The sequence below is a fragment of the Drosophila biarmipes genome, chromosome 2L, assembly GCF_025231255.1.
Source record: "Drosophila biarmipes strain raj3 chromosome 2L, RU_DBia_V1.1, whole genome shotgun sequence".
NCBI lineage: Eukaryota > Metazoa > Arthropoda > Insecta > Diptera > Drosophilidae > Drosophila > Drosophila biarmipes.
The window spans coordinates 16,830,642-16,842,460 of NC_066612.1; the positions used below are offsets into that span (position 1 = coordinate 16,830,642).

Consider the following 11,819-nt stretch of genomic DNA (forward strand, 5'->3'; position numbering starts at 1 on the left):
TAACGACGGCGGCAACGGCTCCATATCACGCACAATTTGTGTTCGGTAAAAGTGTTCCGGAGGAGTGCCTGCGAGAGCGTCACGTGGATGGATCTAGGTTAGGCCACACAGCTGTGGCATATGTAAAAATAAACACATAAAACTGCACTTTTACTAATTGCTCCAGGGAAGCAGAGGAGCACCACCATCGGAACACTGAAAATGCCTTGGGTGCAATCCGAAAAAACATTCGAAACCAAATCGACACTAAAGCCCCAGAGAGATAGATACGAAGTCAAATGTGTTTCGAAAGTATTATGTTTGTGGCAGGAAAACTTAATGTTCACGTGCTGTCTGCACTCATGATTGTCAAGTGGTTCGGCCACATTTCGGTGTATTTGCGTAGTCTATCTAAATCATATTTTAACATTAGTGTTCCTTATAAAAAGAGATAAAAAGCAACCCTCTGGGGACCCTTCACCGAAACACTACCCCAAATAGGGCGTGTTATGTGAAAGAACATTTGGTGACGAGATTAAGTTTATGGTCCTCATAAACTAAAATTTAATGCAAACCAACAGATGCAAAAGTTCCTTACATTAAATGAAAAAATCATAAAGTATATAAAAGAGATATTATACTTCCGTAACTACTTAAATCACCTAAGGACGAAACCACTCTTGCACTTCACACAACATCTGAAGGATGCAATTGAGCCATGGAGGATCCCCAGTATAACCCTGATAGCGCTATCTCGAAAGGAAGTGGCAAGTACACCTATTACAATGTATATTTCCAAGGGCCTGTGCATCCTTTTACGCTTCAGCAGTTTTTATAGTGTTTGCCTATAACGAAAGAAAATGCTTGAAATTCCTGGTAAGTGTGGGGGAGTTCCTGCGGCAGTGAATCACTTTAAGGGCGTGTCCAGTGTTCTGGTTAAATGGATTACGATATGTTAAGGTAATGAACTTGGAATTTATATGCAAAGACCATGTAATTTGCCCATTAACAAATTGGTCGAGGATAAGGCTACCAGAATATACCAGCCAGCAATTGACATTGCGGGGTTGGTCACTGATCCACCGAGTATCCCCAGCCACTTGAGTTCTGTAGACAACCCTTAAAGTGCCACGCACTTCGAGACCATCTCGTCTGTCACATTATAACTCAATTTTAAATTGTGCTGAATTCTGCTTTCGACATATTAAATTAATATTGACACATTGACAGCTGCCAAAACAAGATTCTCTCCCTTTCGGTCTCTTCAATTTTCTGCCTCGTGGGCCATCCGACCACCCGCTGACTGTGGGACTCGAGTTTTTCCGATGCGGGTTCGGATCGAACTCCTCAAATTCGTCGACTAATCATGCGCAACGTTTGCTATTTGGGTGAAATTTTTAATTGACCCGCGCAACGCAACGCGATCGCATTGGAAGGCCCACGTTCCTCGGAAATTGTCAGCGTCATCGCAGGGTTTGGTTCCCATTCTAGGTTCGATGGTGTCTTTATCTAAAGCGCGCCTGGGAAAAGCGCACGTTGCCTTAATTGATTGATAGATAGATATAGACTAATGGCATCATGAGTTACAAAAGGTCTCGGTCTATGCGTTTCTGTTTGATTTACCCTAATTTGTAGCGTGGACTGAAGTGCAAAGTCAACATTAAATTGGCGCAAACTAACAAATAGTGCTCTGTATCTCATTCCCATTTTAGTCAATTTTCATTTGGGCTGGGCTTTGGTATGAAATGGGTTATGGTTCCATTGAACAAAGTAATTTTATGTGGGATTGGGTTTTGTAGGCAATTTGTCGTTTGCACCTCGTAAATGATTCATAGTGAATCATGCTTTATTGTCGCCAAGGGTTGATTCAATAATGGATAAGTTTCATTGGGAAGCATATTTTATAAATTTAAATTAGATGCCTAAAATAAATTCTTATAACACGATTACTGTCAGTAATAGACGATTATTTGGCTATAGTTCTAAGCCCCTATTATAACTTCCTATTCGACTTCCACTTGGAAAATTAAATATATTCAATTTTTTATTTATTTCCCCTGCTTTAATGAGCTGCTTGCTCCCCACCATTTTCCCTCGCCTTTCTCCTCCGACATTTTGTGTTACAGGCCATTCATTTTCATTGTGGCATGTCCACTGCGGTCTTATGAATGAACATTTTCTTTCTGGTGGCCTTTCCTGGCGATCGTCTGCATCAAAAGTGCCGTTCCTGGCCATGTCTTGAGTTGCCATCAAAACAGCGCCTGGGGCATGGTCGTCCATCATCGTCGCCGGTTTGGGTGAACGCCCACGCCCACGCCCATCCCCTGCCACGCCCTGCGCCCTCTCCGCCCCTCGGGACTGCGTTTCCAGCTTTTTGTGACTCGCTTCAATGAAGCGTGCCAATTTTCAATGAAATGTTTCGGCATCTTGTGTTGTGTGCCCTTTTTTAGCCGACTTTGGTTTTGTTTATTTTTATTCCCTTACTGCCTTAATTTGTTGCATGTTCTCGGTGGGCTTTATGACATTTGGGCTATCTTTGAAATTCCACTCTTATTTCTTTGCCACCATAAAATGTCAACAAACATCAATTATCATTTAATGATACGACTTATCGTGAAGCGAACTTGACCGCTCCCAAGGTGAATGCACAAAATACATTCATTTAATACGTGTTATACTAAATGTAATTTGCCCACGAAAAATGTCGGCTTACCTTTCCGTTAACATATGAAACACGTTTCTGTAAACTTATTCAATGATGACAGGTCATTGTTTTAATTCTGACGAACAAGGAAATGCGGTTAGTAACTGGCTGCGGAAATCCCCTGGGAAAGCAAGTGGTTTTCTTCGAGAGAAATTCGTGATGTATTTAAAGCGATGTATCCTGGAGCAATTTCTGTAGAAAGAATGATTATATTCTTAGTTGATAAGAAGATATAAAGATAAAGAAGATAAGAAGAATATGAAGTAAGAAATCCTTTTTTACTTAAATGTTTTTTTGATTTTCAAATGGTTGATTGCATTTTATTTTGCCTTAAATGGCAAAATGTAGGATAAACATTACCGTTAAAATTGTAAATAACCTATATACAATTAAATTTGGATTTGAATTCATTGTTTTGACGAAAAAGCAAATTTCTTGCTCAGCTGGTTCGCTGTTGTTTGCTGTCAAAATTCCCAGTCTAATTAATTTATTGAACTCTGTTGTCATAAGTTCATTGGCCAGGTCTATTTCGCAGTACGAAATTATATGCTTGCAAGATCTGGACTGTCGATCGACACGTGATCGCCTGGGTAAGGGGTGAAATTGACAGCCAACAATTATTTTGGCAAGACTCGCAATCAACTGAGCCCCATTGTAATTATCACAGCACATATACGAGACAATCAAACAATAAGATTAAGGCAAACAGTCGGCGCGCCGGTTGTATCTTTGTGTCTCAGTGCCAGGGCGGCATTAACACTTGAATCCCACAGATACTGCTAAGCTTTTATTTCTATATGCTGTGTGTGTCCGCCGGCGTCGGCTGAGACTTCGACTTCGGCTGAGGCTAATGCTGATTAAGTTGAGGTGTTCAACGCTTCGTGCCGCCGAGTTTTAGTGATAACCGCACTGTGGTGCCCAGTGGTCGCGTTGCGCGCTCAACTTCAGTTTGAATTTAAAACGTGCTAATTTTGTTGAATTTCGAGTGCATATATATTCAAGAGCTATTTCTGTGCACAAAAAAGTGAGCTCAGTTGAAAAAAGGTTAATGAACAATCCTCAAATACAATACATGACAGAATGGTTGAATATTTTTAAAGTTAAATAAGCTGAATATGACTTACCAAATAGAAAAATACATTTATTTTAAGCATTACTAGCTTTTGTTGAATTATAAACGTTAGATTACTTTGACACGAAGATTACTAGAATTTAAACAGTCGATCTTAAAAAAAAATTAAAACTGAACGGCTTTAATTGTGGCAATTAATGTCGTTAAAATTGAAACCAGTTAATAATGCATAAAAAATATTTTATGTGTATTGCAAAAACCCGCAAATGATTCAATTCAATGATCAACTCATATAAATATCCAAATGAAAACAAGTAATTTCGGTTGCACAAAAAACTTTCACATTTACCTCAATAACAAAAAATTACTTTTACTTTCAATACTCATTTGCCCCAACTCTATCATCCATCAGATCTTCGAAATTGTTACAGGGCCAAACCTTCCAGCGCCTAAAAAAATAATATATTTTTAATTCCCAACAAATAAACAATTAGTGGTGGCAAGCACTAAACAAATTACAGCGCAATTATGCCCTAACATCCAACCTTGACCAACGCCTCGAAAAACTTAGTTAGCTTACATTTCCACTGAAATTACATACAGCAACAAAACTGAGCGGTAGCTAATATGAGGAAATACATTAGTGCTATAAAAGTATAACAGTAAAGTGCATTGCGAGCTGCCGGCTGCGATGACAAAATTATTTCCACATGCGATTTATCAGCACGGCTCAATGACGACAACTTGTAGCATGTTTACTTGTGTTTCAGTTAGCTGCTATAGAGCGTCAACCCGTACTATAAGTTACACGTAAAATTGACCGGAAAAATGAGGCAGCTGTTGAAATACTCTATCTTTTTCTTATATATTTGGGATTAATGAAGTGAAGTAGAGTGACTTACAGATAAATTTTGCTTTACTTTTATCAGGCTACCAAACAAATGAAATATACTTGTAGTTGAAATCAAGTTAACCCAATGTCAATGGGATTTCCAAACACTTTTTCTTAGGGCTTAACTTTATACTCTTGCCAGGGTAACCCACAAATTAAATGCGATTAAATAACAAAACAATCATTTGAAGCCCATAAACAACCTTTTATGTTGGCTGTATGGGCTAACTTTTTCAAGCACATAAACTAGTGAAATCTTTTTCGGTTTACGAATGTTGACCCACTTCCAGATAGCGAGCGATAAGCAATTAAAGATATGAAAGTCCAACCATAATGAAAATTGCATGATCTGCTTGAATTTTATAATGTCTGTAAATCTAATGGTGATAAGTTGAGATCTACCATATAAGGGGTGTAAGCAAACAAGAATGCTGTCTGGTCCACATAAAATATTAATTGCTAATTTCAAAATGATGAAATTACCTGGCTGCATTTCAATCAGATCCAATTCTCTGTCAGATGCCGAAGGTGTGTTCGTTTAATAGACTGAATCTATAAAAGGCTGAAAAATCCAGATGCAGTACGAAGAAATATCAGATCAGATATGATCCCCCTATTAGTTGCATTATAATTTAAATACTTATTTATGCCAAGTGGACAAAGAACACACGAACGTAAGCGGTTACAAGAGGTCTTGACTTTAATTAATTATTCAGTTGTAACAGTTTCCCTTTCATCCAAGTGCCACACATTCATTTTGCATCTGGAAGATCCATCAAACCTGAAATACCATCAATAATGCAACCACTTGCAATCAGATTGTGTTAAAGCACTTTGCGTTATGCTAATAACGAAATCAAACACCGAACATAAACTGCGGCTAATGCTAATCTGACGCTAATGACGCGACTTTTACCCTACTCGCCTGACAATTTAATTGAGGCTGTTAATTGTCAATGTTGATTTCGAACCAGATGGAGATGCAGCTGCAGTGGAAGTGTTGGATGTTGATCTTCCTGATCGGACTGCCGGGACTTTGCTCCGGCTATCGGATACTCTTCATGGGACCCTTTCCCGCCCCCAGTCACTGGCTCTGGCTGGAGCACTTCCAAAGGGACCTGCTGCGGCAGGGACACCATGTGACCAGTGTGAACAATCATCCCACCAAGCAGCCCCACGAGAATCTCACGGAGATCATCATCAGCCCCTCCTTCGACATACCCAAACACTGTGAGTTGGATAAGATACAGCTTTAAAGTGTTATACTCGTAAATAAATAATATTATATTATCCAGTTCCAAAGGAGAACATCTTTACGATGCAGTTTGTGAGCGATTTCAATAACCTGGATCTTTGGTGGACTATCGGGCTCATGACCACGGAGCATGCCTTCAATGATCCCAAAGTTAAGCAGCTGATCGAGAGCAAGGATGATCATTACGATTTGGTCATACTGGAGCAGTTTTTCCACGAGGCCTTCCTGATGTTCGGCAAGAGGTTTAATTGTCCGGTGGTGACCATTGGCACTATGGGCTATGCCGATAATATCGATCACGCCATGGGTCTCATAACTCCTTGGTCCTTGATCCCCCATCTGCTGTTGTCGCACACTGATCGCATGACCTTCAGTCAGCGGGCCTACAATGCCTACTTATCCCTGTATGATGTGATAATGCGGCGTTGGGTTTACCTACCAAAAATGCAGAAGCTCGCAGAGCAGTATTTCAAGGGATCCATTGAGGGTGAGTTCTTGAGACATGACCTAGCTGATCGTTTATTTATTTAGTAATTACTTTCTAGGTCCGTTACCCAATGTTCTTGAGCTCGAGCGCAATATATCGCTTGTCCTGATCAATGCCCATCGCAGTATAGATCTTCCGAGACCCAGTATGCCAGGACTCATAGACGTGGGTGGGGCTCACATTCAGCAACCAAAGAAGCTGCCCACCGACCTTCAGAACTTCTTGGACAATGCCGTTAACGGAGTGGTCTACTTTAGCATGGGCTCTTACGTGAAGAGCACTGATTTGCCGCCAGAGAAGACAGCCCTGATTCTCAAGGCCTTTGGCCAGCTCAAGCAGCAGGTGATTTGGAAGTTTGAAAATGAATCCATCGGCGATCTGCCCTCGAATGTGATGATTAAGAAGTGGATGCCCCAGAACGACATTCTGGCGCATCCGAATGTCAAGCTCTTCATCACGCACGGCGGTATTTTCGGAACCCAGGAGGGCATCTACTGGGGTGTTCCGATGCTGTGCATACCTCTCTATGGGGACCAGCACCGGAACACGATCAAATCGGTGCGGGAGGGCTATGCCCGGTCCCTGGTGTTCTCCAAACTCACCACCGATGAACTGGTGCGCAATATCGAGACTCTGATCAACGATCCGCAGTACAAGCGCAGTGCTCTGGAGGTCTCGCAGCGCTTCCGCGATAATCCCATACATCCGCTGGACGAGGCCACCTTCTGGATAGAGTACACCATCCGGCACCGAGGGGCACGGCATCTGAAGTCGCAGGGCGCCTTCATCCCCCTGTACCAGTATCTGCTGCTCGACGTCCTGGGATGCCTGTTGCTGGGCGCCTTCCTCGCCATCTGGCTCCCGTGGCGGATGATCAAGAGGGTCCACAAGTGGTGGCTCAAAGGGGAGGCCTCCGACAAACTTAACCAGAACAAGAAGCGGTTGTAGGAGGAGGCCAGCTCTTAACTAGTCGCCGATATAATTAATTGTGATATATTTTTAGATCACAAATGTACAGAAACCAAGTTTGATTGTTGTTGTGTACGTACTACTTGCTATTGTTAGCAATAAAAAGTGAAATATTTACAAAAGCTTAATAAAATAGTTAATAATACATTAAAACTGTGCCAAAATGTCTAACATTGCTAGTATGTGTATACCAAACGATCGTTTGGTTCAAAGAAATCAATTATTTGGATAATTTCCGCAAAACTTGCCTTAGTTTTCTGTTTCTGTGACAAACTACTTTTTAACGGTTTACTAAACAATAACTTGAGCTATCGTTGCATGCTTTTGGGGGTACATAGATATGATATGTAAAATGTAAGTATTGACGTCGAACAATAAAACCTGGACTCAAACCATACCTTAAAATTCTCAGAAAGTTAATTTGTTCATTTTAAGCCACCAGAGTTGCCACAAGCAAATTAAAAGCAAGTTGAATGACAACCTGCAAAGAATTTAGAGACAATTTTAAGACAATTTGGCGAGAGTTTAGAGGGAAGCAAGAAATTAGTCATACATTTTAGAAAAAGACCAAAATAGAGGTCAAGCCTACTAGATCAGGAAACATACTTACAGAAGAGGAAGATCGCCAGGCGCCTGGACTTAAAACTATTGAATTTCCTTAAGCTTTATAATTGAATGACCAGATAAGAAGGAATAATAGGTTATTAGTATAAATTAAATATATATTTTTTTTAACAGATCAAATTGTGATTGTATATAAAATTATCCACTAAACGTTTGTATAAAAACACTTCAATCAATTCAATTTTTAAAATAATTTATATTTATGCCAATTAATTAAGCTGAAATAGGGAAATAGTTAAACAATCAAAAACAATGAAAAAATGCCAATGCCAATTCTTAATAGTTAAAAGTGCTTTGTTTGTTGCCGGCTCAGTCAAGAATCACGAAGTGTAAGACATTCTTGAACCTCATAAAACACCCACGCAAAGCACGTTTCTTTGGATTATAAGGAATAAAATTGAAGTGATGCAGCAATTTAAGCTGAAGTGGAGAGGGCTTTATTTGCAACGAGGAATTGGAGTTTATTTTTATTTTAAATCGTAATGCTAAAAAATACATTATTGTTTTGCGACTAGGACATTGTTTCTAAAGTCAAAAAGTTAGGCAGCTGTGTGAAACCTATTAATAATTTAGCTTATTTCTTTTTTTTTTAACTTTCACTGCGTTTCCACGTTGAGGGGGGTTAGAGTGCGAATTTTTTGCTGATAGAGAGGAACCGGTCTTACAAAGCAATGTGGGCATCTTAATTGTTTTTGACGCGACTGTTTGTCTTCTGTTTGCTGATTTTAAATTGTAAATTTTTCTTTTATCGATACATAAATTACCGGCCGGCCCTTTCGCCCCCTTGCTTTGTCATTGAAATTAGTTTGACATAACGTGAACAATACGTTCAGCACCTGAGCGACTTTTCGGAGGCAGCTTTTTATATTTTATATTATTTTTGACTAACGGAATTTTTTACCATTTCTTGTCTTATTTTGTGTATAAATTTTTTTCAAATATCATTAAAGCGATATTTATTTATTTTTCTGTGTGCGTCTCTTTTACGTAATGCGTTAAACCGGACCTCGAAACTTGGCAGATCTTGACGCCATTTGAAGAGCAGTAAAAAAGCGATTAAGTGCCTGGCACACGATGTTCTCGAGGCTGAAGATTGGACAACGGCCCCTCTATGACACATGAGAGCCTCTTCTGATACCGAAACCTATAAAAAGAGATCTGCCAAAAATCCCAGATACAAGTTCGGAACTTTGGCGCCAGACTCTATCGAATATAACCGGATAGAATTCACCTTAATTTTGTTTCTTCAAATATGCAGAAAGGATCCTAAGGTCGATTGTGCCGTATAAAGACCTCACATCCGTATTGACAATTAGCAAGTGTTTTGTCAAAACCGAAAGTAATATAAAGTGTATGCCTCGCCATTGCATTTATTAATTATTGTTAACCAAAAAAATTTGCCTCTCGACGTTCGCGTCGTTCAGATCACATGAGTCCAGCCAAAAACAAAGCGTTTTTTCAGCAAAAAACCACCGAGCAAACAACTTTGGTACGAGTTTTCGATGTTGTCTTTAGTTAGAGCTTGGGACTTGGTTCCTGTTACTACTACTAAATATTGTGGAGTCAAGCTGCAGAGGGCAAACCACGAAGTCGAAAACGTTAAAACCCCAAAATGGAGATTAGCATAAAGCACGTGATGCCATCTTGTGATACCGATGGTTTTTGTATTTCATTTTTCAGAGAAATATCTTCATGGAGATAGTGGCTCGCTGTGAGCTCAAGTTTGTCGACACATCTATTGTAATTAGCGAGCGGCAGCTGAAATGGTCGTTTAAATGTAATTTAAGCTCAGCTTTTGTTTTGGTCAACTGAGGTGACAAATTAAGGCCCCATCGCAAGGTCATGTGAGGGGCGTCCATTAGCCATGAAGAGACATTAAAAGGGTAAAACAACAGCTGGAATAGCAACAAATCAAACGACACCGACTGCAGATCTTCCAAAGCAAAATGTCGTGGCAGTTGTCGCCGTGCGTTTCAGCTCCCCTGCGCTGATTGATTGGAAAGTTAAGGTTGTCTCATCATCATCGAATGAGGAAAACATAATGCCAGCTAATGTGAGATTATGCAAATGAAAATGCGCATCTTCCAGCTCTCGATAAATACATTGACCTGCATGCCTGCGGCCTGAGCAAATTCAACACAACACGGTTTTCTTCATGTCTTTAATGATGAAATTATTCCGAAAATGAACACGAAAAGGTGGGCACTCATGTCAGAATGCACTTTCTACACGGGAACGTGTTGACGTTGTTTTTGAGTTGTTAACGATTTTGGGAAGATATTTTACTCATGTTTATAGTGGCTAATGATTTGGGCTAAAGAGTGTGGGAATTTATTTATTATAAATAACTAATAAATATGAAAAATACCTATAAATGTACATAGTTCCATTTCAGTTTTTAGCTTCCAACTTGACGTATAAAAAATGTTTAAAATTTCGTAAAAAAGAATGTGTGAACTCAAATAACTTTATCAAAATTACAACTTCATTTAGAATTTTAAAAATTTGTATTTGGCTAATAAGTATAACAAGTAATAGTAAGTTCTTAAATGATAGCTGATAAATGCTGAAGTTTTTTTTCACAATGTAGGGGGAATTCCCGATTGATAAAATATCACCCGTTAAACAAAGTTGACTATATTTTTAAACAGAATTATTCAAATTAGACAAAGCTATGACGTAGGTATTTCAGATGATTAAGAACAGTATACAATGTATACCATACATTTTCGGTTAGTAAATTCACGTGAGGCTGATGCATCAGATCCATGCAAATTTCTCTGCACCGAAATTATATCCGATTCAGAGGTCTAAATGCTTTTGGCTGATTTCAATTAGCGATTCAAGTGTCAGCCTAATATTCATTTTTTCTTTTCGGGGCGAAGCCTCCTTTTTGATGACATTTAGCTGTCCAATTTATGGCTGTCGGACATGCGCCACCTGTCGGCGGTGTTTGCCTGGCATTTTAGCACCCGGCCACTAACTGAAATGTTTGGCCAAATAATTAAGTTGGCCAAGTCAGCTTTGTGTCTGGGCATCGCGGGGATGCCCTGTCGGTGCATTCGATTTCTAAACGAGCCACATTGCCCAATGGCACAGGAGAGACCTTTGCAGCTGCCTACGAATCTGAGTCTTAGAGTGGAATTGGAGTCGGAACCCCCAGATCGAGACTGGGTCTGGGAATGTCTATGGGCCGGGGTAATGGGCTCTTGGGTGCTTTGGATCTTACATCACAGCAGGAGATCCCAGAGTCGAGACTCTACTCGTCCCACAATAAGATGAAACTTGTTTCCCCTCGACTCTTTGCCAGCGATAAATATTTGCCTTCTCACTCGGCATTTATACATATCTTCTTACTTTTCGTCTGCTTTTTTGGGGAACCTTTGTTTTTGCTTCTTGTGCAAATTACAAAGCGCGTGACTCCTTTCACAAGATGCGATTTGAAATCAAAAGTGCAGACAAAAGGTGTTAAAAAAGCGCCTCCGACCGCAGTCGAAACAAAAGCGTGAGTTTTGGCCTGATTTTTTCGGGTCTATATGTATTTCTTTTTCATCTCCTTTTTTGATGGTCAATACTGGTGGTATTGGCCCTGTCTCATGCTGTGTAGTTGAGTGTACGGCAGTCGCATCGTTTTTACTTTCTCCCCCCAAACCCAAGCTGAAGCTCGAGAAAGACGCCAGGAGAGCGAGTGAGGTGTTGGCCCAGAGAGCCCAAGACCCAGAGAGCGGAGCTTCGAGTCTGTGTTACCGGTTTCGCTATGGGGTGAAGCTTGGCTTACAGCAGATCCGTTTTGGTGTCTGTGTGCCTTGCCTTTTAAGCCCGGCCACCGGGACGGGC

At 40.2% G+C, this 11,819-nt stretch overlaps 1 protein-coding gene across 2 annotated transcripts; it reads left to right on the plus strand.

Annotated features, from left to right (window-relative positions):
* The first annotated feature begins 3,570 nt into the window (after window positions 1–3,570).
* On the plus strand, window positions 3,571–7,511 carry LOC108034190 (UDP-glucosyltransferase 2). 2 transcript variants are annotated; one of them, XM_017109012.3, is made up of 4 exons: window positions 3,571–3,727; window positions 5,622–5,877; window positions 5,943–6,389; window positions 6,448–7,511. In XM_017109012.3, the coding sequence occupies exons 2-4, from the start codon at window positions 5,622–5,624 to the stop codon at window positions 7,335–7,337; spliced, it is 1,593 nt and encodes a 530-aa protein (XP_016964501.1). In that variant the 5' UTR covers window positions 3,571–3,727; the 3' UTR covers window positions 7,338–7,511. The 2 variants fall into 2 exon arrangements, with proteins under 2 accessions (XP_016964501.1, XP_016964502.1); XM_017109013.3 differs by having other exon boundaries at window positions 3,576–3,707.
* Window positions 7,512–11,819: the final 4,308 nt, after the last annotated feature.

Bases quoted from the DNA above. Each gene is read 5' to 3' on its own strand.
- LOC108034190 (XM_017109012.3), top strand. From the start codon at position 5,622: ATGGAGATGCAGCTGCAGTGGAAGTGTTGGATGTTGATCTTCCTGATC. The intron at 5,878-5,942 runs GTGAGTTGGATA...TATATTATCCAG, and splicing joins CTTCGACATACCCAAACACT to TTCCAAAGGAGAACATCTTT. The intron at 6,390-6,447 runs GTGAGTTCTTGA...ATTACTTTCTAG, and splicing joins TTTCAAGGGATCCATTGAGG to GTCCGTTACCCAATGTTCTT.